Source organism: Tamandua tetradactyla, chromosome 20, assembly GCF_023851605.1.
Source record: "Tamandua tetradactyla isolate mTamTet1 chromosome 20, mTamTet1.pri, whole genome shotgun sequence".
Lineage (NCBI taxonomy): Eukaryota > Metazoa > Chordata > Mammalia > Pilosa > Myrmecophagidae > Tamandua > Tamandua tetradactyla.
In genome coordinates, this window is record NC_135346.1 from 27,298,351 (window position 1) to 27,326,038 (window position 27,688).

Consider the following 27,688-nt stretch of genomic DNA (forward strand, 5'->3'; position numbering starts at 1 on the left):
TCCATCTCACCATAGAGGCTGGCAGGACGAAGTCTATAGAAAACAGTCCAATTAAGGGGAAAATTTCTGGAAAGCCAATTCTGAAGTCCAATGTTGCATCTGAGTTTGTAAACGTTAAGTGATTAGTGGTGAGCTGTGCTCAAAGAAAAAAATAGATTTTCTTAGTGGTCAAGACACAGGGAAAAATATCAAGAGAAATCTTTTTTTAACGTAAGGAATAATGATGCATTCGTAACTTTTCCTTCACTGTTTCTAGAAAAATAAAGACATGTGGCCCAATATCTGACAGTAGAACCTTTGATTGTAGGGAAAACCCTGTCCCAGGCAGAGAATTCTGCATTTTTGATGACTGGTGGTCGGAGGCTGAAGCAAAGAATTGAAAGGAGGATTCAACCAGAGTTCTGGGGTGACTTTTAACTGCTTTCCAGTCAACTGTTACTGCCAACATTCTAAGGCCACTCATGTGAGACTTGGCTGTGTCTTCTTCCCTACAAAGGAGTTACTACTGACCGTATAACGCCTCTTAGCTTGGCGAGTATTTGAAAGTTCACTGGTCTCTCAAAAATAGGCATTGAGGGATGGGGCCCGCTTACCTCAATTTAGCCACAGAAACCCAAACTGATAAACTACTATCCATAATCACCTTATCTCCAATTGCAGAGTTGTATTAAGAATCTTCAGTGGGATCCCTTTTGACTAAGGATGTGAACATTCACTAAGGAGTCCTAAATATTGGGGGAGGTAGGTCTTAGGCCCTTCACCTATCCTCACAAAGGTGTGTGTCCTTCCCTTGAAAAGCAGCAACTGGGGTCTCCAAGTTACCTCTCTGTGCTGAACATTCCTGATTTCCAACTTGGAGCTAGTTACCTACTAATGAATAGTTTGTAAGTACTAAAATAAATACAGATACCACTTTATGGATGATAAAAGTGATACTTTGAGAGCTTAAGTAAAAGCTTCAAAGCCATACAAGGACAGAGCTTGGCTTTGAACCCACAGCTGTTATGCTAAAGCCTTTTAACTTCCTCACCAGACTCTCTTTCAGACAGTTTCAACCATGGGCTTTCCACTCCTCAGAAGATAAATGGAAAGAAATCTGCTATGCATCTCTTCTGGTGGTAAGAACATTTTGCTCACATACTCTGAACAAATGGGCAATTATTTTGTTTTATTTTAAAGTCTTCATGTGATTTGTTCCTTCAGTAGCCACTTTCTTGTCTTGTATTTTGAGTTTATTCACGTAAAATATATTATATTTCTCTTCCGAGCCCTTTGGAATTTTAACTGGCAGCCAATATGTTTTGGGCTGAGTGGTAATTTTGAGGAACTGCTTCCCTTTAAAATATACCAAGATTTTAAAGGAAAAAGTCCCCTTCATCACTGGCAGTGGGAATGTCTGCCCTGGACAAGCTCATTGTTCCCTTTCAATGTAGGTGGCAATGACCAAACTCCCTCTCAAAAGTCCCTGGAATGGGGCTTCACTGATAGTCCTGTCACTCTGTCTAGAGTAATTTACGAGAAGCCCAAAATTAGTGTTTCTTGAGATTTGCTGCACAAGTTAGTAGTTTGAGTTTACCTAGTGCCAGGACTTCTCCAGTTGGCATAATCTGGGCTCTTATATTCTGCTAGCTACTTGAGTATTCTATACAACATAAAGTGAAATGAAAATTTGGGCACCATCCAGTTGATTTAAACTTTAAAATTTCTGACATCTTCATTCAGTTGTTTTCAGTTGATAGCCATACTTTCACTGCTTTTTCCCCCTAGGAATACCCTGATATCCTGGCTCGTGGGATAGTCAGAACTGGCCCCTCGCTACCTCAGAAAGTTTTTGCTGGTGAGTGAGAGAAAGGAAAATGACAGCAATAACAATGATTGCTATGGTGACTGCGCAATAGGGAAATCGAGGATCAAACTTAGTGCAAGTGCGATCCCAAACATGCTCCCCTTTGGAGTCTGGGAAAGCTTTGGTGGCTGCTATTGTTAGATTAGCAGCAAGAGCCATTAGTAAATGCCAGAGAAACAAATTGCCCCTTTCTGGAGCCAGTGGGCATTTGTCTCTGTCGCTGTTCTGGGCATGAGGCTCCGTTCTCTCTGCATGGATAGCAGAGCAAATCCTGCTTCCGAGGTAAGTGGGGACTCTTTCATATGGTTCTGCACTGCTAACCAACCCCAGTCACTTCCCTCTCTTTCTGTGGCCCAATTCTTGCATGGAAAATTGAGGCAATGATTTATATGTCATAAGCAGTTCTGACAGGTGCACTCTATCTTGGCTTCCTGCAGCCCCAGGACTAATCGGAAGCTTATCTTTTCCTTTGTGTAATAGGGAGCTGTCAGGTTCTATGACCCTCCAAACAATTCAATCACTCATGGGAGGATTCACCTTGGAGGGAGGACACCTTGATATTGGAGAAGCTCTGGGGAGGCCGTGCCCTGACATGTATCAAAACAGCGGTAGTCAAGGGGCTAGAGGGCAACACGGCCACAAAACTGACAAAAAGCCATCTGCTTCCTAAATGTAAGCTCTTTGCATCCACCAGGAACTACTGAGCAGTCAGTATATCCAGTCTTGGGTGCAGAATATTTAGCTGTCTGAACAAAGCTGAGGTGCTTCCAAGAAATGGCTGGTGCAGAGAAGAGTGGGTTTCATTGCTCATGGGAAAAGAACAACTTTCTTAACAAGGCCTTACAGATCCTGTCACAATCTGGCCTTAACCTGCCTCTCCACATGCACCATGCTGGCCCCACACACCTCCTGAGCTCAGCATTCCAGCCACTCTGGCTCTTGGTCAGTCCCACCTTCCTCCATGCAACTTCCCACCCTGAGGCCTTTGTCTAGGGCACCTTCTCTGCCTGGAATTCTTTTCTTATGCTTCTTCTTCCATACCTCCCTCCTAGGTCACCGCAAATGTATCCTCTGCCCTTCCTGAATGGGTCAATTCCCTCTCTCATCTGCTCTCCTAAGCAGCCCTTATTGCAGTGTCATTCTTACATTATGACATTTTAATTTATACCCTTTCAAACTAAAGACTGTGAGCCCTATGAAGGCAGGGGTGGTCTCGTGTGTCCATTGCTATAACTCCACGGCCCATCACAGCACCTGGCATATATAGAAGGTACTCAGTAAATACTTGAGAAACCTAGGTGGTACCTATGTTCTTAATTGATTTGATCATAAAGTATGGCAAGGGCACATCTAATTGGATTTGTGTGACAGTCACCCGTGGTTCTATCTACATAGAGAGCAATGCATTACTTGTGGGAAGGAATGATGATGACAAAGTCTAGCTTTGTCATTTCTATCTCAATACCTAATTGCTGACTCCTAAATTGCTGCTCTGTTGTCTACATTGAGAACCTTATATTTCCCTCACGATAGGCTTGTCTCAGATACTGAAAAAGCCTGAACTATCAACTTTCAGAAGGTTTTTAAACATCGCCCATTTGGTATTGAAATACCATGATAACTAGATGAAGTTTTCACCCTTGTTTGGATGTTTTGGCATTAAACAGTCAAAGTCCTTATTTAATCGACTGTTGCATGACTCTCAGTTCCTGAAAAAAAAATGAAAGGAAGTAGGATCAAAGAGTAGAGAAGAAGATATTGAGAAAGAGCCCAAGCAGTGTCTACACACACAATTTGACTGACTGCAATGTCAAGCAGGGGCACAGTGTTGGTGCAGTCACTATTTTCAGACAGAAGTTCACAGCCAGCTGGTTCCTCACGGGACTGTAATCCCTACGAGGGCAGGGATCACACATTTCTGCCCATGACTCTATGTGGAAAACCTTCCCCACATCTATGGCAGATTCAGTAACATTAAGGTAAGGCAGATGGAAACATCTGTGAGCAATGAAGGTTTTTAGATTGGTTAATGGGAAAGTTCTGCCTCAGAAATTCTCTAAAAGTAGGACACAGTCTTCCTTTGCTGAGATGGTTGAAAACTACTGCTGCTGGGAGGTCAGATAACATGATGCTTAAGAGAGACGATTCTGCAGTCAGCCAGCGGTGAACTCTGGTTCTGCAACTTGCTAGTGGAAGCATCTTGCACAAATTGCTTCCTTGCTATGGAGCATAGTTTCCTCATCCGTGAAATGATGGCAGCATTTCTTAGTTGGTAGAGTTAGGATGAAGATTACGCAAGAAAGCATATAAAATGCTTGGAACAGCATCAGGTACCAGTAAGCTCTCAGTAAGTGTTTAATGAACTCACTGTCAAGACAAAGGCTCTTTTAAGGATCTCTCACCACCATGTGAGATTCTGTGACTTGAAGGCAGTAAGAGAAGAATGAAAATGACACAATCCTTTCAGCCAGGATTTCCCAAAGTGAGGTCTACAGCTGTGCTACTCAAAGCAACAGCCCTGTGAACTGCTTGCTACTGGTCCGTGACAAGATAAAGAGCTCAAGCCGGAATCCATGTATTGCTCGATGCATTGAGAAAAGCCTTCTATGGAAAAAAGTGTCACCGGAACTGTGCAGTGGAGAGTGACGCAGATGATTCACATTTTGGTATAAGCAACTTATCTCATTGTGGATCAGCACTGGACTACATATTGAGAAGAATGTTCTAAAGAACAGTAATTCCATGAACCAGGAAAAGGTTCCTTACGATCAGATAAGGCTGGTGGAAAACACTGCATGCCATATATCTTTCTTGGGTTTTGATACTGCATGTTAGAATATTAAAGGTTATAAAAAAAAGCTGAAGTGAATACTTATGTTTAACCTAGGGTTTCTGTTGCATGAGCACAAAACATTTGTGTGTGTGTCTATTTACGTACGTGTGATGCTGCTTTTAACCTTTTTCTGGTACAGGACACGAGCCTAAGGGATCATCTGAGAGTGAACCACCCTTCTGAACACAAATAAACAAAAAGCTAGCACTTTGCAGGTAGAAAATACCTTTCCTTGTGTCTCAACCATTCTAAGGTAACCAGAGAATACACATTTTTTCCTATCTTCTAAGGGGATAACAATCTCCTTTTACATAAACCCACCTTTAGAAAATGTTTTCCACCAATCAGTTGCTTATTTTTATAAGAAAAGAAAGTATCTTGTTATGCATTAACCACTAGGGAAATACTTGAAACCTTTTCTCTGGTAATGACTGATGTTTAAAATGCTTACATCAGTACATCAGTTGAAGCCTGATTTGTAGCATGCTAGGATCAAAGTGATCATGTCCTCTATTGAACTGGATTCCAAATCTATTCGTGTTCATCATTTTCTACAAAAACCTTATGTATAATGATATATAATGAGCAGAGGCCCTAGAAATCCCCTTGGGATTTTAAATTAGTTCTTTACACAAACTGGTAGGAAATGGGATCTAGGTATAAATTTTTGACCTTCTGTTAAGTAAGTCTAACTGAAAAAAAACAAATGAAAAAGCAGTTTCGGGTTTTGTCAACACTGTGGGGTTTCAGGAGCAAATGTACACGCGCGTGCAGCTTCAGAGGCTGTGGACTCACACTCCTCATTCTAGCAAGAGCGTGCTCACGCTTCCCAACCAGGGCCTGGTCTGGGGACAGTGTCTCCCCAAGGCACTCATAATTCAGGTAATTGCTTCTGAAAGATTCAGAAAATGGAGATATTCTTCCCCCTTCAATTTTCCAATTATGCCCCGATTTTCCACTTTCCTTTAAAAGTAAACAAAGAGCCCTTTAAACGAAAAGATGAAAGAATCCCACTAATAACTTCTCTCTGGGGAAAAATCCATCTGGGTCAGTGTGAATTAGGTTTGAGACAGTGACAAGAGCCTTGATCACAAAGGCTGAAAAATGCCAGCAGCCTGGCCTGGCAACCCTTCCACGCCTATGAAATTCAGACAGGGCTAGGAAAATGACCAGGGTTAGGAAAAGAAAATGGTTCATGATCTGCAATACTATCCTGTCTCACAATCCAGGGACTTCAAGATAAATTGTTCCTGAGCCAAGGAAACATCCAGATTCCTTTCTTTTTCGGACACCAGTGAACTTCTCAGCTCCCCACTACCATCAGGGCATGTTCAGGGAGTACCATTTACTAGTTCCTAGCATATCAAGAAGCATGGACTCCTTCCAAAAGGATTTGGAGCAAGAGAGAAAGAGAACTGGATCCTAAATCAGGTACAGGATACTGCTTATAGTCTAATTTCTACATGGTAAAGGCAGCATAACAAAGAGATCTTTGACATGAAAGAAAATATGTTATTGTTAATGAATATACTCTGAATGCAAGGCAGTTTAGGAGAGTCAGTGCAAACACATACCCTGCATAAAGAGTAATAGATAAGTAGTTCCCAAATGTAATACTACTTTAAACTTTTCAACATATTTATCAAGCTTCTCTGAAACTCCTGTCTATAGGCAAATGACAAGAGAGAAAGGAAGAGGAGAAAGCTAATAGCATACACTAAGCATCTACTGATTGCAAGGCATCGTGCTAGACATTTTCAACACATTACTCTATTTCATCAGTTCGACCCCTGTGGGAAGAATGTACAATTATTTCCATTTTACAGATGATGGCAGACACTCTGACCTGGTCAGAGTCATAGCCGCACCTTGGAGACTGCATAGTACAATGTTAAGAGACCGTATAGTACACTGTGTGGTTTAATGCTAAGAGCACAGATTCCAGAGTCAGACTGTACCTGGTTAAAAACACAACTTGGCCACTTAGTAGTTATTTGGGCAAGTTACTGCAGCATTCCTTATCAAATGTCCTCTGTAAAATGGGGATAACAACATCACTCACCTCATAGGGCTGCTGTCAGGGGTCAGTGAGATGGTTCTTCTTGTAACTTACCTAGCAGAAGGCCTGGCATATATTAACTACTTAATAAATGTCTACAAATACGCTCTAGGACACTGGCCACTAAGGTGGGCTGCCCCATGACCTGTCAAGGCTTTGCCATGAGAGATGCAATATTTTAAGTACTTTCAGAAAGAATGACTCTAAAAACATAGATTTCAGATTTTCAGCACTAACAGATTATATAAATACAGTTCATTTACCTTTAGTAAATTGGCAATTGACATTTTATTGAATGGGGAATTAAGAATATAAACTGTAAATTTTGTCTTAAATTGACTTTTTCTTGGCCTTTATTTTTATGACTTAAGGTATGAATTCTGTTTGGAGATTTGGGTGCTATATGAAGAAAAATAGGATAAATGTCTTAATTTTAAAAGGATATATCATACTTCAGATATATACACCTTTTTTCTTGAATGTAACTCATTTATTAGTTTAAAATGAAAACACTTTTGCTCTTAAAAAAAAAAGAAGGGGGAAGAAGTTTGAAATATAAAAGGCCTACCTTTTATACTTCAACTTTAGCCAGAGTGTCTTACTGGATGCTCATTCTAAATCACATTTCTCATTTAGAACAGAGGCAACAGCGATACGTTAATACTGCTGTTCTCGGATGGATCTATAGGGAACCCTGGGGTGGGGGTAGGGGAGAGGAATAAGGAGGCTGAAAAAATTGCATCTGAGAGCTCCACTTCAGAGCGGGCCTGGAGGTAACCATGCCAGTGGCTCTCATGCCAACTGATCTTCCACAGTGCTTTGGCCCTGCTCCTGGTGCCTCCGAGTCAGTCCCTGGGGGTGATTTAAGACCTCCGGGAGTCTCATGATCACCCAGGTTTTGTAACCCATGACCTACTTGGACGCATACTTTCTGCCTCACCTTCCCCCAAAACAAAAAGTAAAACCCACCTGTGCCCAAGGCACAACCTCCTTCTACCGTCTCCACGACAGACCGCTCTCCAGCCTTGCTGACTTATTTGTATGGTGGTTTACGTTCAGATGAATATACCAGGCATTCTATTTTCATACAAAGGGAAGGACAGTGGCATGAATATTGGAATCATAAAGACATGAATCCAAGTCTGAGCACTACCACCCACTTAGCTGTCTGACCCCAGGCAAGTTTCCCACATCTCTGAAATGAGGATAATATCAGTACCTACCCTTGTAAGTTGATACTGAAGAATAAACTAGCCAATGCATGCAAAGTGCTCCTGGAACACAGCAAAGGCTCAAAATACGTGTGCTGCCTTTACTATTATCCAACTGGATTAGATCCTTTAGCTAGCGCTGAACCTAGCTGGAGAGCCTGACAGGAACATCCATGGGCCTGGCCCCCCAAAGGCAAAGCATGTCAAAACAGAGGCTCATCAGTGTGGGTAGCGCTCGAGGTCCCTGTGGAGTACTTTCTGATCCCATAGCCGAAACCCCATGACACAGACAGATACAATCAGATAATGATGGCAATCAATAACAATAACAGAAATTATTATTTATTTTCATAAACACAGAGTATGTGCGTCCTGCTGCGATACACGCATCACATGCCAGCATCCGCTTTCGGGGCAGTCAATCAATGGGAGCTCTCAATATCCGCCTGCCGAGGCGGGAGGGGGAGGGGGAGCGAAGGCTGAGAAATTGCCCACGCCAGAGTGACACCTCCACAAAGTTAATCTAATCCAGGGGGACTGTCCAGGTGCCACTGCAAGCCTGTGAATATGGAACAGGTTTGATTGATTTTTCAGCGCAGTCGCTAAACACTTCATTGTTATTTGCAACAAATATAAGGAAAGGAAAGATGAAACCTTATGAGGACTGGATATTGAGCCCCCATAGCAGCAATAAATCACAAAAATGAAGTCTAAAAAATTAAAAATGGTTAGAGGAAGGATGTTTCTGTGTCCTGAGAGGCCTCCGTTATCAAAGTATAAACCCAAAATTAAACCTGGAGCAGGGAAGGCCAGTCCTGACTCAAGCAGTAATATGCCCTGAAAGTGGCCTGGGGTCACCAGCCCTCCCAGGTCGAGTGTCTCCTCACGGTCATCGGGGAGGAAGCATGACCGGCGCCGGACAGACAGAAAGCCATGTGAGCCTGGGTGGGCGTCCTGGCCCCTCGGGCTGAGTTTCCCCCTTTAGAATGGGGATCTCACATCCACACAACTAAAAAGAGGGAAATAGTGGCGCACCTCCCACCCTCTCGGCACGGCTGAGATCCCCAGCGTAAAAGCCCCTCTAGCTTTTAAGATGCATCCCGAAAACTCCTCCTGATTCTGCATCTTCTCCCTCCTGCGCCCTCTCTGAGCACCGTGACAATCTTTCTCCTCCTGTCGGGACACTGTCCTCATCCGGTTTTTCTCAAAGTGTGGCCTAGGGACCACTTGGACCAGAATCACCTGGGGGTTTTCAAGGAGCGGCCTCGTCAAAGATATCATCTCTTAGGGTCTTACTTAGACCTTCTGAATCAGGCTCACTAATGATGAACCAGCGATGGTGTTTTAGAAAGCATCCTGGTGACCAAGGGGCAGCGTGAGAACCACCGCCTACATCAACTTCATGGTAATTTAGACAAGTTCTTCTCCATCTGTAACAGTCTCCTCCTTGCTCCTTGAGGACACCGAGTCTGTTCCATCTCAGAATGAAGCCCCCATTGTGCTATAAGTATTTAGCTCAGTGCCTAGCACATAGTAGGTACTCAATAAATGGAATAAAAATACACTGAAAAGTCAGAAGTGTCAGATACTATCATCCCCAGTATCGTCCGAGGCCATGCAATAAATAGCACCATATAACAATGAAGGGCAGATGCTGGAGAATCAGCCAGACATGTTCTTAGTTTTGTCACTTACTATCGGCCTGGGCTTAAGCCAGTGCTTACCTTTCTGAGCCTCTGTTTCCACATCTATAAAATGGGCATAATGCCCAAGTCACAGAGTTATAAAGAAGAAAGAGTTGTAAAGTGTACACAATATTGGTCAGCTTAGAGCGTGGATTAGGAAGTGCTGAACAAATGTATTAGTTCTCTTTGGTCAATTCTCCAGAAAAGAGATCAGGCATTTAAACTAGTTATTTCACTAAAAGGATTGCTCTTTTGGGAAAATTAACTAGCGTATTTAATTAACCTGCCTAGTCCCATGATCTATTAGCAAGAATCCTGAAGAAGACCCCTTTCAGGAGTGAGAACTTGTAAAAGCTCATGACAATTTGTATTGGGGTCTTTGGCTATGGCTACAGGGGTATCTAAACTACCATCAGTGAAATTAGAAACAGAAGTTGTAGAGAGTAGTAATTAAAAGCCCTTGATTTGTAATCAGATGGACCAGGTTTAAATCCTAGCTCTGCCACTTTCGCACCATTAGAACGTGGGCAAATTCCCTGCCTACTTGGAGACTCAGTTCCCCTTCTGTGTAATGCATTCATTTGACAAATATTTCTGGCCATCTACCAAGTGCCATGCACTGTTCTAGATGATGGGGATTCAGCAGAGAACAAAACTAAGTTCCCAATCTCATGGAGCTTATATTTTACTGCTGCTGGTGGTGGGGGCACAGAAACAATGGACAAATGATACATTAGGCAGTGACTTAAAGATCAAGATCAAAATACAATGAATGGGAAGATGTTAGTATTTTATTTCCCATAGGGTATTTTAGCAAAGCTTTTATGATAAGGTGACACTTGAGCAGAGACATAAATGAAGTGAAGGGCTGAGGCTTGAGTGACTCAGTGAGAGAAAAAAAGAACCTACCAGAGAGGGATATTATGAGAACTAATAATATCAGGAGATACAATTCAGTAACTGGCCAATAGCACTCAATACATGGTGGCTGCTATTATTATTATTATTATTACTTCTACTAGCCGTATGAGTGTTGGGATAAAATCCATGAGAACACTCAAATTCATTACATCTCCTTCAAGTTTTGGGAGGTTATAACAAGTCACAAATTGGGAGACACACCTTTTGGGCCCCATATGCATCACTGATTAAACAGCAAGTTTCAACCTGGCATAGCTTTCCACTCAGGGAACTGGCAGTCAACCGTAATAAGGAAAAGAATTGCTCTGGTCACATCTTGCATGGGTAAGTGCGCAAACTCTAACTTCTCACCCCCCACTCCCCACCCCAGACTGATTAGGTCACTTAAACAAGGAGCTCCAGTTACCTAGACAGGGCTCAGAGTCTTACTCCTGGGTATTGGGAGGTTTGGAAAGAATTTTGCACAGAGAATTTTGCTAAGTAGAACTGCATAATACTTCAAGATCCTCCGTTCTCCAGGCTCAGTGCAGGGCTCTGGAAAGTAAGAGTGTGTATGTATATGTGTATGTGTGTGTGTGTGTGCACATGTGTGAAAGAGAGAGAGAGAGAGAAAGTGGGAGAGATAAACAGAGACACATTAAGAATGGCAGTAGTTATGAAGAAAACCATTTCAAAATCCCCAGATGTATATGTTCAAGTTTAAGAGCCATACCTCTTAAATTTCAGTCCCCGTTCTGGAATAACCAGTTGTATGATACTGGGCAAGTCACTTTCCCTTTCTAAGCCAGCATCAGGCTCGAGGATACAGGTTCCAGAGCAAAGGAGATCCAAGTTTGATTTACAGACTTGCCTGATCTTGGGCATGTTACTTAACCTTTCTGAGTCTCATCTGTTAAATAGGCATTTTAATAGTGAACTATACCCCCCAGGGCAGCTAATGGTGGTAAAGAGTGCAGCCTTGTACTCAATAAATATAGAGAGTAGCATTTTCACCTGCCCAGTATCTGTCTTGCTTTCCTCACTGGCTGTTCTGAAAGATAATTAGGGACCTCGATAGGGAAATACTTTGTGATGTCAATGGTACTGTGCTGGTTTGAAAGGATATATGCCCCCTAAGAAAAGTCATGTCTTGATATAAATCCCATTTCTTAAAGGTAGAATAATCTCTATTCAATACTGTATGTTTGAAACTGTAATGAGATCATCTCCCTGGTTGAAGTGATTTAGTTAAGAATGGTTGTTAAACTAGATTACGGGATGACATGTCTCCACCCATTTGAGTGGGTTTTGATTAGTTTCTGAAGTCCTATAAAAGAGGAAACATTTTGGAGAATGAGAGACTCGGAGAGAGCAGAGAATGCTGCAGCACCACGAAGCAGAGAGTCCACCAGCCAGCGACCTTTGGAGATGAAGAAGGGAAATGCCTCCCGGGGAGCTTCATGAAACCAGAAGCCAGGAGAGTAAGCTAGCAGATGACGCTGTGTCTGCCATGTGCCCTTCCAGCCGAGAGAGAAGCCCTGACTGCGTTCGCCATGTGCCTTTCCAGATGAGAGAGAAACCCTGAACTTCATTGGCCTTCTTGAACCAAGGTATCTTTCCCCGGATGCCTTTGATTGGACATTTCTATAGATTTGTTTTAATTGGGATATTTTCTCGGCCTTAGATCTGTAAACTAGCAACTCATTAAATTTCCCTTTTTAAAAGCCATTCCATTTCTGGTATATTGCATTCCGGCAGCTAGCAAACTAGAACAGAGACTTTATAGTTTTAAGGTGTTATTATTAAATTCTCATTATGATCATTGTTTTGAAAGTTATCCTATTGAGCAGTGGATACAGTTCTCATAGGAGAACTTCTCATAGGCTTTCTGGGTAAAGCGTGATTGAATTTGAAATGCTATCTTCCATGAGAAGAGGGGAAAAAATAACCACGTTCTTACTCTGAAATTCTGCGCCTCCCAGCACTGCAACAGAACAGATTCATTACTCAGTACGGATTAATTAGCTGTCAGGTATTATTAAGCGGTCTCCTCTCAGGGTCCATGTAGAACTGGAAACCATGAAAATGAGCGAGAGGTAATCACAGTATAGGAAGAAACAAAGCCATGATTGCTGGCAATGCACATTTCAAGAGCAGAGCACATTAGTAAATTATAGTCAGATTAACATCACTTCTGCTCGTGTGGGTTTGGATTCATTGTCCTGATTCTATGGTCTTCGGCTGCCTGGTTCTTTCTTCTCCTCCTGGGATCAAAAAATGAAGGAAGGTTGGCCTTTCAAGTGTTTGCATAGAAAGAATGCTGGGGTGTGGATGTTTACAATGTAATGCAGCCTTTTTAAAAGGCTAGGTAGGGAGAGGAGGTGAAACCAGATATGGGTATTCATAATTTATAGCAAATGTGTCTCCCAAACTGGTACAACAACTGCTGAAAAGATTGACAAGTAACAGAGTCTTACAAAAAAATGATTGTCCCAAGGAACCTTAGAAATTAAGAGGCCAATGACCACAGACTCCCTCTCTCAACCACAGGGGCGCATGGTAAAAATGCAGACTCCTCTGCACCACCGGTCTTGCTGACGAGACTCACTGGGAATGGCTCCCAGGGCTGCAGAACCACTGGGTTTTGCTGGTCCTCTGCTCTGAAGCTTAGAAACTAAGTTAGAGAGAAGAAAAGCGATTCAATGGCCCAGGGTCACACAATAAAAAAGCAAGATCCAGATTTGTGATTTTCCAATTTCCTGCCATACCTCAGGGTCTCCTTCCATGTTTGAAATACACATGTCCACTTCATTAACAGCACTGTCTCGCCAAGGGGAGAATCTCTGCTCCGGTGGAAAGGGAAATCCATAGACCTCTGTCTTTCTCAGCTCAGGGATAGAATTCTCCCAGGTTCTAAACAGACTTGTGAAATCCCTGGACATCAGGGCTACACAGTGGGAACCTCGGACGGTGTCTGGGACATGTGATCCACATAGCAAACAAAGACATGCTAAAGTCTGGGCATGCATTTGTTTTATGATCTCCCCAGTGGCACCCAACCTACATACTTTCCTCACTGGATTGTGAGGAAAGAGAGACAACATCATGGAGTGCCTATGGCTTAGAGATTTTAAATGGAGTCAGGAGGCCATCTGGAAGGTTAATCCTATGTCCACCTCAGCCAGACATCACAAACTGCCAGGGCATGCAAAACCCAAAGCAGCCATGTTTCTGAGGATATCTGGACACTGTGAAACAACCACAAGAGACCGAAATCAGTCAACTGTCTAAGCTGAAGGCCGTTTGGAAAGCCCCAAACAGCCACCAATTACGACTCTTTACTCACAACTTACATCTCCTTTTTCTTTAAAACCCATGCATGGAAGGCCCAAATGGGACACGGTCTAGGTTGCTCCATGAATGGCAATTCTAAGACTTCTGCAGCCTCGCAGCTTAGCCTGTCATTTCTTGGTTGACACTTCCAATCTCTTTTTTTTTTACATGGGCAGGCACTGGGAATCAAACCCGGGTCCTCTGGCATGGCAGGCAAGCGTTCTTGCCTGCTGAGTCACCGTGGCCCGCCCTCTTCCAATCTCTTGAGGGGCAAAACAGTATCTTATTCCTGTTGTTTTACCAGCACAGTGCTTGTCACTTAGTAGGTAGGGGCAAATGGTTTGTAGAGTGAATATGACAGTGTAAAAACAGAAATAATATGAATTTCCTCCTATCAGTAGAGGGTAATAGCAATGCTAATGAAGATGATGACAGTCATAGTAAAACAACAGCAGGGAACTAACATCACTGAGTGCTTTGGGGAGCCAGGCACTACATGGGCTAAACTCTTTATTACACACTGGCTTGTGGAGTTCTCATGACAATCCCAGGAAGTAGCTACTATCATCATCCCAGTCATCCAGATGAGAAATCAGAGGCATGAGGCATTTAAACAATTTGCCCAACGTCACCAGCCAGAAAGTAATAGAGCCGTAATTTTAAGCCAGACTGACCTAACGTCTTATACTCTTAACTGCTCTACTCCTCAGTTTCTAGAACTTACTCTGAACTTTAGAGCATCAGGGGTAGGTTTGTGCCACACCTACCCAGTGGCAGGCTTGTGTGGCAGTTATCCAGGGTTGAAGGTGCCAGCTGATGAGAGAAAACAGAGCAGCCAACACTTGTTGGCTAAGAAGGAGCTCATCTGAAGACCACATGTCCATGAGTCTGGAGTAACATGCAACAGCCCAGCATGGGGGCCAGCAAAGAGTCTATGCTCAAAAAGTACCTGCTGAATGAATGAATGAATGAATGAACAAAGAGACAAGTGACAGGCACACAGGACTAATTCCCATATCTACTTCCAAACCTCAGGCAAAAACCTCTCTGCCCCATTCATACTTCACTGTCTACCTTCTCTGTGTTTGGTCTTCAGCAGAGCAGCTGGTTTTTGAAAGCCCATATTTTACGTTTTTGAGAGTCCCTTGGGGCCAGGCTGGACCCAACACCAGCCTGCTTCACCACTCACACTGACTACATCCCAAACTAAACTTATCGTCCAGTCCTAAACTAGTTTATCTACATCTGGAGAGGCTCCGTTTAACAGCTTGCTTTCTAGAAATGCATTTTTCAATGTTGCCTCCTGTCATGGTTAGGGACAGGTGTCAACTTGGCCAAGTTGTGGTACCTGTTCATCTGATTGGGCAAGTGCTGGCCTGTCTGTTGCAATGAGGACATTTCATAGGATTAGGTCATGATCACGTCAGCTACATCCACAGCTGATTCCATTTATAATCAGCCAAAGGGGAGTGTCTTCTGCAATTAGTGATGCTAAATCCAATCATGGGAAGCCTTTTAAGGAGGACTCAGAGGAGGCAGGTTGCATTCCTGCTTTGGCTGGTGAGCCTCTCCTGTGGAGTTCATCCAGGCCATCCATTGGAGTCGTCAGCTTCGCAGCCTGCCCTGTGGATTTTGGACTCTGTATTCCTACGGTCACGTGAGACACTTTCATAAATTTTATATTTGCAAGTGTTCCCTGTTGATTCTGTTTCTCTAGAGAACCCTAACTAATACATCTCCCTATGAGGCTTTTCTGGTCACCCAGAACCAAATGTAATGTTTCCTTCCTTTGTTAAAACTGTAACTTTCTGTCTGTCTCTCATTGCATTCACCTTACTCTATTTAGTGTCATAACCATTTGTAAATTGGTCCTACAAGTCCTAATTCCATATCAGACTATGCGCATTTCTGGAGGGCAGGAAGGATGTTTACTCTTGCTAGTAGAGAGAATTTACACAGCACCTGCCAAGCAAAAAGGGCTTTCCCTCCTCATTATGTTTTAACCTGTTAAACCCCAGAGTGGTACATATTACGTTCATTGTTCTACAGGTGCAGAAAGGAAAGAGACTTGGATGACTAAAGCTCAGAAACACGAAGTGCCTATGAGATTCTGGTCCATGGCAGAATTCGAACCCAGGCCTGTTAGATTCTCTGAAGTCTGTATTCTGAATCACAAGACTTTCCCTCTGGGTAGTGCCATGTCCTGCCTAGCACAGAAGGTCCTCAAGACACCTTAGATGATGTGAGCAGACATGGAAGCTAAGAATATAGTGACGTTTGGCAGTGCTGTGTGGGCAAATACTCAGTGACAAAATAAAAGGCATGGGTTGATAGTCATTAGGGGTTGGCACCCGTCCCGCGCCTACCATCTGCCGCCACAGGCTCAGGAGCGTGGAGTCTCTGCCTAAGCTTCCTCACCCATACTAGAGGCACGCCCTTCAGCAGCGGCCGGCAAGTGGCCAGCCTCAGGGTCACCCTGCCCCCAGGGGCCGTGAAGGCGTCTGCTCACCCGCAGTGTCGTGATGGTGACTGGGTCCCGGAGCCGGCCCTCCTCATCTTTCAGGTTGTAGCCTTCCGGCCTCTTGTCCCGCTCACTGACTTTCCACAGCTTCACAGTTTTATCTGTAGGAGGCAACCGAGGAAATCAGAATTATGATGGAAAGAAAGCTTGTGAAGGGTAGGGTTTTTCGGGGGTCAGGCAGTTGTAGGCAGAGGTGGCCATGTGGATGGAAGGAATTTGCTATAGAATCTGGCTCCATGGAAAGGGCTTCCAGGCACAAATCTTGTGTCATTTGAAGGCAGAACGTATACGTACAGACGTTATCACTCCCAAAATACCTATTGTGCAGAGGCAAATAGCTTTCCTCGATAACTGGTTTTTTAATCTGTAGCATACATGTTAATTTTGGTCATTCGATAAAAATATTTATTGAGTACTGAATAATAAGAGTAGCCATGTTTGCACAGCATTTATTATGTAACTATGGTGGCACTTTACCATAAGAAAAGTTTTTAACTTCTTTATGACACCTATCATTCTGTACTGGAGAATTTATTTCAGACTAACAGTAACCCCAGAGAGGGAGGTGCTATTATCACATGCTTTCAGTGTCCCACATCATTTAACCACCGTCCTGGCCATGACCTGAAGGGTGTGGCAGAACCTGCACCTTCTCATTCTTCGACCTTTCTTATTCTCACCACTACCCCCTCTCCTTGTCACTCACTGCCCCTGCCACATGGCTTCCTCCCTGCTTCCCGTCTATACTAAGTCCACTCCTGTCTCAGGGCCTTTGCACATCCTGCAGCTGGTGCCAGGAAGCCTGTTATTGTTTATTTCATATGACTTGCTCCTTCACTTTGTTCTCTCAGTTCATGACCCAACCCATGAGTGGCCTTTTCAAATCAACCTATGTAAAAATGCTGTCCCCACCATTCTCTATCTCTCTTTTCCTGCTTTATTTTTCGTCAGAGTACTTTTCACTACCCCAAAATTCATTATATGCTTAGTTACTTATTAATTCTCTGTCTCCCTCACTAGAATGTAAGTTGGCTGGAGGCAGGGATTCTGGTTGTTTTGCTCAACATTATTCCTTCAGCACGTCAAATGGTGCCTGGGACATAGTAGGTGTTTAATAAACATTATAGGGTAAATGAATGAATCTAATCTACACAGTACAAATTGCTAGAAAACAGAAATAGCAAGACAACAGAAAAAGAAATAAAATGATAATATAGAGAAAAAAATAAAAATAAAAAATACAAAAAATATATTAAAAAAAATTGCTAGAAAACAAATAGTGAGGAGAGTAATCAAACTGCTCCTTTTTCTTTGTAGTGCCTTTTGAGTTCCCAGCTAGAAATCCCTTTTCTTACTTACCTTTGTACTATCCCAGTACTTTAAACCTCTTTATTATGATGCCTGTCATTCGCTAAAGCATTAAAACAGGTGTGAAAATTCCTATACATCCAGGAATCAGGCAGGCGTGGGGGTGGGGTAGGAGAAACGAATAAAGGGAGTGTGAACTCTCCACCCACAGGCTTTCAATTCCATTTTTTAAAGAAACATGTTTGGGCCAAACCAACCATGCCTGTGAGCTGCAAGGCTGGTGGGTCTGCATTCATTATTTGTACTTGTTTTAACTTTTCCTCTAGAAGGCAGAGTCTCGGCTGCCTCCTTTGTATCCTTCTCTAGGCCTGCCAGAGGGGGACTTTAGAATCAGACACCCTTGGATCCAATCTCTGCTCTGACTCCAGCAGTCTGCTGCCCAAGGACTGAGATTTTCAGGTAGGAAGCCTGTCATTTCTAATTGTTGACTGACAAAAAAATAAGGCTATCAGATTTAGTAGGGAAAAACACAGAATGCCCAAGTAAATATGAATTTCAGATACACAACGGGTACTTCCTTAGTACAAATATATCCCAAACAGAGGAGACTAACAAACAAAGGTACTTAACTTCTTGATGCCTCAGTTTCCTCATTTGAAAATTGGGGCAAAGTGTTCCTTTCTCATGGGGGTCTTATGAGGATGAAATGAAGCCTGCATGTAAAGTGCTTAACACGGCGCTGGGCTTCTAATTGTGCTCCACAAATGGCAGTCATTATTAGAATTAGCAAACTGGGCAACTATTTTGCAAATAGCATGTTGCCCTGACAGCCAGACCAGAAAGCATCAGCTTCATTCTCTGGTGATGCCTATATCCTCTCTATACTATTGTCAGAGGAGAAAAAGCCACCCCTGGTACCCTACCATTTTAGGGTTTACTTTCTCCTTAACCCCTTATCTCATGTCTCCATTTCCCCATATAACCTTCTAATTCCCACACCTCTGGAAGGACCCCCCCCCCACCCCCTTCCAAGTAGGGGGTATGGACCACAGGACTGCTTGCCTCTAACTGTCAGAAACATACGCCCTGCGCTCAGAGGTCTTAACACACCTCATTGTGAAGTGCTGCTTTCAGCAGCAATCTGGCCTCTTTAGCAGATACGTGTCTCCGTTTTCTAATATCTGGGCATTGCCAAGGCTAGTCACGTCCGCTGGCCCTCCTGGCGAGGCTGCTGAGCCTGAGATCTGGGCACACTGAATTGTGGACTCACCCTGCCCTACACTGGAGCAGAATTGAGGCAGCCTTTCTCAGCTGCAGGGTTTAATTTAGAACCTTCTATCTATATGCCAGCACTCCTCCGTTCTCGCTTTCGGTGGATATCCTGCTGCATACTAAACTGCTTTTCAGGGTGAGAAAATGAAATACGCATCCTATTTATACAGTGACTTCTTGATTAGCCACTGGTCAGCTGTGGCCCAAAACAACCCAAATCATGAATGCTAACACCAGATACTTCCTGTTGCTGGCTTTAGAATGAGCCCTATCCTATCTGTGAGGCAATTTTTATCTTATATAATTTTTCTTATTGTTATACATAGAAATAGAGAAATCCTGGGTAAAACATAAAGGATAAAAATCACTACAGTCTGGATAGCCAGGGACAATTGTTGTTAACATTTTGCATAGCTCCTTCTAATATTCTCTCTTTGTATGCTTTCTTTGGGAGTACCAGCATAGAATGATATTGTATATGTGGATTTTGTACTTTTCTATTTTATTTTCTTGTTTTTAATTACACAAGTACTACATGTAATTGTACTTAGAAAATGAAAATGAGCATAAAGTTTAAAAAAAATGAAAATCTTCTATTCCACTACACGGGAGAGAACTCTTTTGAACGCTTCATGTATACCCTTTCTTTACATTTGAGTGTGCAATTATATAACTGCTTCAAATAAACATAATATACTAACATAGTTTAGAAATGCTTTTTTGCCCAATCAGATGTTAACCTACTACAACATTCATCCCTATAAATAATTGCATTATTACACTGAGAACTGGTTAAGGGCAAAAACGTTTGGTAGAGGAAGACCTTCATAACTATACAAGATTCATGCAAGGAAATACTTATGCAGTCATTGAAAATGTTATTGTGTTTTAGAAGAATACTTGACAATTCAGAAGATTTTCCTGTTATTTTTACGTTACTTTAAAAATCCACTTGCAAAACAGTTTGCAGAATATATTACTTTCAGAGCGAGAAAAATAAATTCAATATTACTTCCCCTCTCCATCAAGGGTATTAAAGCACAAGTAAAAATTTAGGTAAAGCAATATCATTAAATAATTTCAAATTCTAGATTCCAAGTGAAGGTTGGTTTTATTTTTCATTAAAAATTATAGAGTTGGGAATATATTCTAGCAGAGAGTAAAAATTGTATCCAACTATAATGAGATAAGCACCTTATAAAAAAGAAATAATTGATGGTGAATTCAATCCAATTCCCTATGGTATGGTTGCCTGGAGCCATTCTTGACTTTATTATCACACAATTTTTTTTGACTCAGTATCTTGAAGCTTTGTGGATAAAAAAAGTCTGAGGAACATGTGGCTGTTACTATGAGTAATGAGTTTTTCTTTCTTCTGGCTGGTGCTCTGAGTAGTTTATCATCACTTGTGGCAGCTTTTAAATACAATCTTATCTATCTTCATTTTCTCTTTTGTACAGTAATTCCAATTGCCTTCCATTAATTTTTGCATGTTAACCTATTTGGCTTAAGGGGGAATTCTCAACCTCAATATTAGTATAAAAAAGAAAATCACATAAGAACGTGGGAATTCTTCTTATAAGAATCATTTTGAGAAGATGTTGGCATATGAAATAGCATCCCAAATGGGAAGATAATATCCGTGTTAATCAAAAAACTATTCAAAAACTCAATTAACAGAACATTATACTATATAATTAATCTTCATTGCATTTCATCGATTTCTTTCCCACCTTCCCCCACAAAGCAGCTAATGTCTTTGAATTTTATTACAATAATCAATAGGATAAATTTCATAATATAAAGTAAGCTAGCTATAGAGGATAGTCAGACACTTTTTTCTGCCTGAAATAAGACCATCAGAAGTCTCTTATTCTAGGTAGTGTTGAATCTGAGGAGCCTTTGAGTTAAACAAATAGCAAAATTGAATGGGATGAAATTGACACATATTCGTTATGGTTTGACTTCAGAGTCAAAAAGGCAAACAGAACAAGAAATCAGAGTCCAAAAAGGTAGTAACAAACAGAGTTGTGAGAAAGAGTGAAAGTACTTGGGATCTAGAGAAACAGATAAATGGAGATCTGGCCATACTGGGTTGAGATCTGCTTGAATAACCAACCCTAAACTGGTTGTGTTACAACTGCCATTTTTAGATCTTTACTAGGCTTTCCATTTGAGGGATTTTTGGTTCATATGCATTAAAAATCCCCCCCCCTTTTCTTTCATAAGATGAATAAAAAACTAATAAATGAAAATAAAATTCAAATAATAAAAATAATAAAAAAGAAGAAATTTACAAATCCCCCATAAATGCACAGTTCAAAATTAACTACCATGAACTTTTGAGTGTGTTCCTCCAATTTCCAAAAAAGATATATTTTTGATCATATTATATGTAAGGTTTGCATTTTTTTCACTTGCCATATGTGCATTTCCCTTTCTTTGTCAATGCTAGGGGGTGAGAAAAAGCAAATCCTTTGCTTCTCGATTTATATTTAAATGTATAATCCTTACAGACTCACATACAGGATGAAATGAATACTCTCTGGCTTATTTACTTGGGAAAGTGTGCTTCATTTTTATATGCTAATCCTCATAATCACTATGCTGCTCAATTAGCACCCTTTAATAAATGACTTTATTCTCAATTGTTCTGGCTATAGCTGGCTTTTTTCAGCAAGGCTATAAGAACCTGGAGGATAGGTAATCCCACTGTATAAAAACTTACTGAGTTAATACGTAATTTGACTCTTATTCAACCCCAATATCCTCTCTCTCTGAACTATCTATATCAAAATCCCCCCTCAGCTAATACATGGAAATGAATATGAAGATAGGGAAATAAACTACTTTCTGATCAGTTTTTCGAAAGGTTCCTATCTCTTCTTGATCTGTGCTCCCAGTTTAAGACTTGATTGTGTCAGAGACACAAAGACATCTGCTTTGCAGACCTTACAATATATTCAGGGATTAATAACTTCTATTTAGTATGCCAAACTCATGGAGACGGTTTGCAGAGTTTTCTGACAGTATTTCCAGAATAACATTCAGTGAATCTTAAGACAGGAAGTTACATTTCAAAAACACCTGAAAATGACCAGTGTCAGCTGAAAACTGCAGATAACAGGTCTTGCATAGTTGGGTCATAAGTTTGTTATTTTTCAAAATAACATCTACATTATTTACTGAGGAACTATTCTGCCAGGCACTGTGCTAGGCATTTTGAAGATATTACTTCTAATCATTTCAATAGGCTAGAAGATAAAAGACAAAAAACTGAGGCATAGAGAGATGGAAATATATGGTTTGGCAGACAGTATCTCTGAAAACACCAAACAGGACAAGTCACCGCCACATACCATTAGTAGACAGAAGAAAGTAGGCTGCATTCTGCTGAGGGAGCCATCTTATTTTATTGATTTTTTCTTCTATTTCTAAACTCTTCAGGTAATCGAACTCGGGTTCATGGCTCTGGAATGTGCTGTAAACATTGTATTCGCCCCTACGATGAACCTGATTTTTACTCTGTAGGAAGGGGGAAAAATATACAAAATTAAATCACATAAACTAACTGCAAATTCACCACTTTTTTTTTAAGTAGAACAAATAAGAATGTGTGCTGGTTTGAACCTCTTGGGCATCCCAGAAAAGCCATGTTCTTTCATCCTCCTTCAATACCGTGGGTGGGATCTTTTTTGATCGTTTCCATGGAGATATGACCCACCCAATTGTGGGTGGTAACTTTTGATTAGATGGTTTCCATGGAGATGTGTTTCCATGGTGGGATTGCTTACTGGAGCCCTTTAAGAGGGAACCATTTTGGGAAAAGCTTCAGAGCCCACAGAACCCACATAATCAGAGACCCTTGGAGATGCGGAAGGAAAACACCCCTGGGGAATTCTCATGAAACACTAAGCCTGGGGAGAAAGCTAGCAGATATCGCCATGTGTCTTCCCAGCTGACAGAGGTGTCCAGAAGTCAGAGAACCCAGCAGACACCAGCCATGTGCCTTCCCATTTGACAGAGGTGTCCTGGGTGGCATCAGCCATTCTTGAGTGAAGGTAACCTCTTTTTGGTGCCTTAATTTGGACATTTTCATGGTCTTAAACTGTAAACTTGCAACTTAATAAATCCCCTTTCTAGAAGCCATTCCCCTTCCGGTATAGTGCATTTGGGTAGCTTTAACAAACTAATACAGGTGGGATGGGTAGGATGTGCCCTTGTGGGATGAGGGCGGAACCTCGACAGCCACGCTATTCCTCAGCTCAGTGGTTCCTAAAGCTTTTGATCATGCACACCTGTTGGCAGAAAATCTGAGCAGGTACTCCTGTGTGTGTGTGTGTGTGTGTGTGCATACATATATATACATTTATAAATTATATTAACTTCTGTAGTAATATATGGCATAGATCATAAAATACCCATAGAAATAGAAATTAAATAGGACTAGGTTTTAAAATCATTGTAAATAGGAGTTTTCATATTTCCTTTCTGCATCCTAATGGGTGCCTTGGACACCCTTTGCAATGAGTCATCCCGCACTGGAGTCCACATATACTCACAGCTGTCCCTTACAAGGAGTACAAAGTTGTAGCATCTGCAATGTACAGTGGCCTTATGAAATCTCCCCAGACCCCAACAGAACCTCAGAGGTAGACATGGCAGAGAAATGAACAAAAATGGCTCAGAGATATTAAGATGACTTGTCCAAGGTCATACCTTTATAAGTAGCAAATCTGGGCATAGATACCTACCTCCCCTTTTTATTTCCTACACATTTAACAAAACCAACAGGAGGACAGAGATGAAATCTGCAGCTTTACGAGAACGATGGGAATTCACCTCTGGTTTATCCCTAGCACCAATTATGCAAAGAGCAAACAGCAGGAACTAAATAAATGATGAGAGAATGAAGCACAAGGGAAAGGGGTCCACGGAAAGGACAAGAGAGAGAGGAAAAAACAGGAGAGGGAAAAGAGGGTGTGAAAGAGGAAGGAAGAGGAGGAAGGGGGTTTTAATCCAGGCATTTCAGGATCTTCTTCCCAAGCGCGTCAAGACTCAGGCTTTGGAAACTGTGTTCAAAAATTCAAATCTAGTTCTCGTCAAACATTTGTTAGAAAAGTTTGACTCTTAGTAAAAGTCTCAATTTTAAAAGTATGTATTTCTGGATGGATTTAAAAGATTTATCGCAAAATCTCAATTTACTAATGGGTGATAGTACTGAGCCCCAGGTGTGAAATCTATTTGTGAGGTATCTGTTTTTCCTTCCCCCAGACTCCCTAGGAGCATGCCTCCTGAGAATTCACTCTCAGAAGTCAAAAAGCAGGCCTGACCTAGATGGCTGTCATATGGCCCTATTTCTCAGGCACAGCATTCATTTCAACCCCAAGACTCACCACAAAGGTAAACCATTTAATGGCATGCTATTTATCCACACTGACATTTATTTTTCCCTGAATAAAAGCACCCTGCTTTTGAAAATGTGTCCTCCAACATTCTACTAATGAATCAGGCTCCCCAAATATTTCAATAAATTAAAATAGGTGAAACCTATAAATAGCTAACAGAAAATGTGGAGCGGAATATTACTGGCAACATGCTGCCTTGGGTAATTTATGCTAAATAGCTCCTTGGTTCCTCTTTATCATCACTGTGAACCTAATTGGATTTTTTTTTTAATTGGAGACGAAGGTTTGAGAATCAGTTTTAAAAGGATTCTTAATGCTGACATCTTGTTTCCATCCTGCTTATTGCAGAGAGAACCAGTCCACCTTAACCATAAATTTATGAGAGTGTTGATTTGCCACCATCCAAATCAGACTGTCAAGTGTGTGTAGTGAGTGCCAGACCAATTAGCACCAGGCAGCTTTGGAAAAGCAGGAAAAATTCCAGGTCACGAAGAGCTATTAGTTCCTACTTGCCAACTGCATTTTCGTGTTTCCAGGGCCAATGGAATAGGTTGGTGCCTGATTTAGTGCTGAACACTTGAATTTATACAGAAGCCTGAGGGATTTTGATGCCCGTATAGAAATTAATTGCAAATAATGTGCAATTACCAAATATATCACCTCTAAATGAGGCTTTCCCTGTTCGAGGGGAGGTGCAACACAAATGGCTTGGAGATACCAAGCAGCCTTTAAATTGCTAGGGAAGCCTCTAGTGAAAACTTCCTCCCACACTGGGCCTCCTGCTATGCTCTGGAGCGGAGAGGACTGGGTGAATCTTGGAGGCAGGCGGTGGCAGATGGGAGAGTCACCAGAGCCCAGAATGGCCTGCTGGAAGCGCCAGGACCATGCCAGGGAGGCTGAGGGAATTAAATTGGGCCATAATCCCATTCTGTCAAAACAGAAGCAGACACCACCCAACTTGATTTATATGAAAAAGAGAAACAATTCCTAGTGGAACACAAGTTCCTGTAAGAAAAGCGCTTTTGGAGGTTCCCTGAAAGTTAGAACTCCTGCTCAGAAATTGTGCTGCATATGGCATTCAGCCTCAGAGACCCTCATGTCACCTACTACAAAATGCGTGCTATATGCTTTGCTCAGATGCCATTTGGTGGGATTTCACTCTCTTTGGTAGGGCGAGCTATCATTTTCTTCTTTACTGACCCAAGTTGTCCTCTTCACATCTGTTGGTAAATAAAGCCAGTTATTTTTTCCTTCTACATTCTGGCAGTACTCCAAACCAAAAGAGACTGAATTTCAATTGCTGGAGGACAAATCCCAATCAGAAGCACTCATGGGATTTTGCAGGTTAGGGGAGAAGTGAAGTGAAGGCATTTTTAATGTGTGATATGGGGCTTGAAAAGATAAGTCTTTGCCCAGAAAAGGCTCTATTTTCAGGTGCTTTTATGAGCCTGAATGTGGAAGTGTTGATGCTAATGACTTTTTGGCAGTTTTTAGTTCGCTAGCAAAGCAGCAAGGTTAAGGGTGACACACGAGGATTAAAGAACAGTAGGAAGCCTCTTTTAAAAAGAGAAGAAAATGGGCATTTTGCATTCATTGCCACTTACCTCCTGCTCTCGTTGAAATATTACAACCCGACCCCCCTTGTCCCCTGTCGCTAGTAATTCTCCTGTGTGGTTGAATTCTACCGTAGAGATAATGTCAGCTGAAAAGAAGAAGACAAAGGCAATTTAAGTAACTGCACACTTATTCTGGAAGGATAGATAATAGACATACTTTTCTGTGCATTTACAGGCTTAGGGCTTTGTCTCTGCAGTGGAATTTACAAGGATTTTATGTCCCGTAATTTAAGTAAAGTAAATTTCCTAGATGCGTACTCTGAACTGTGATCTCTTGGAATATCTGGAGAGAACAAAAGGAAATTATGCTCAGACCCTTTTGCTTTGGGTAAGAGAAAATGAATTTCTTTACAGTTCAGGAAATGGTGACTTTGTCACTTTGTACCACCCCCTGATCCTTCACCCACTAGAGGCAATTTGCATTTCCTTTCTTTCTGCACAGAGAAACTTCTCCATGCAGGTTTCAGATGTGGCTATCCATATTAAGGCTGAGGACTGTGATGAAACAGGGCTGGGGTGCTTGAAGCTCAGACACCAAAGTTCAAGTAATAGGGCACAAAGAAATTTTGTGGCGAAACTACATGAGCCGGACATTCAAAGACGGGCCCCCCCACCATGTTCCAGCTTGACCCACGCTTGTCCCCCTTTCCATATGAGCCCACCTCACCCCTCTGGAAGAGCACAGCCTTATTACACCCCAGGAGAAGAGGGCTGCAAAGCAGGGTCATGAGGTCAGAGGGGAGAGGGCAATTTGTACTCTGTATCTCTAAACAGAGAAAATGCAGAGGCGCCAGGAACTCAGATCGCAGATGATTGCTGAAGGAATGCCAAGCCAGCCTGCTAAGTCTTTCTTTGACGCTGGTAACCCCCGGAGGAACATGGACAGGTAAATTACCTATGATTGGATTTATTAGGGCTATTTTTAGAAAAGTGTCAGAGGTTAATTCCCCTGCAATTATTCCCCTGCAGGGCTCCAACAATTGCTACTGAGAGTGCAAATGAGTTAAAAAAAAAAAGGAGGCAGGGTAATTATGATTATGGCCATTGACAGAGGAACACTCTGAAGATTATATGTATGTGACAAAAGTAAAGGGGAAACAGTGAGGTGGAAAACTAAGGTAATTACCCCTGAATAATTCAAATCTCAACTCTTACTTTTACATCATCATTTCAGGATTTTCTTTGTATGCCTGATTTATTCAGGTAAGTAGTGTGAAATTCTCCACTTACATGTGACTGTGCTTTTCCATATATGATAATGCTACTAATGGTCATCCTTTGTGTAGAGGTAAAAAGAATAAGGCATAAGCCACAGTCACTTTTAAGCTAGATGCATGTAAAAGAACAACTCATAATTTCTTGCTTTGGCTTCTTATGATTGACACCAGGGGTAGCAAGTTCAAACTCTACAGGACCAGACAGGTAACATTATGGAATGAAGCAAACAAGGTGAACTAGAAAGCTGGTGTCCCCCCTTAAGGGACAAGTGGCTACTTAGCTTCAGCTAATTATGGCTGTGAAATACTGCATGCACTACCAGATTTTTTTTTTTTTTAAGTAACTAGAAATCAAGATTTTTATGCAAAACCTCTTACATTTTAAATATCGGCAGCTAACCATTTTTAAAAAATGTCATGCCATTGAAAAGGAAATCTCATCTGTAGGCTGGCTATGGCTTTTTCTACAGAGTCTTCCT

At 41.8% G+C, this 27,688-nt stretch overlaps 1 protein-coding gene and 1 long non-coding RNA gene across 2 annotated transcripts in view; one reads left to right on the plus strand and one right to left on the minus strand.

The window, feature by feature from the left end:
• The window catches only part of PPP2R2B (protein phosphatase 2 regulatory subunit Bbeta), a 275,813-nt gene that overhangs the window by 82,437 nt on the left and 165,688 nt on the right, over window positions 1-27,688 (minus strand). Inside the window, exons 2-4 of the mRNA XM_077137974.1 lie at window positions 25,981-26,078; window positions 22,328-22,493; window positions 16,377-16,489 (exon numbers count right to left, since the gene is read on the minus strand). Coding sequence (XP_076994089.1) covers window positions 16,377-16,489; window positions 22,328-22,493; window positions 25,981-26,078 — 377 coding nt within the window. The remainder of the gene's footprint in view (window positions 1-16,376; window positions 16,490-22,327; window positions 22,494-25,980; window positions 26,079-27,688) is intronic.
• On the plus strand, window positions 327-4,685 carry LOC143663944 (uncharacterized). Its single transcript, XR_013166242.1, has 4 exons — window positions 327-531; window positions 1,034-1,118; window positions 1,768-1,837; window positions 3,380-4,685. It is a non-coding gene; the product is annotated as an uncharacterized LOC143663944 (long non-coding RNA).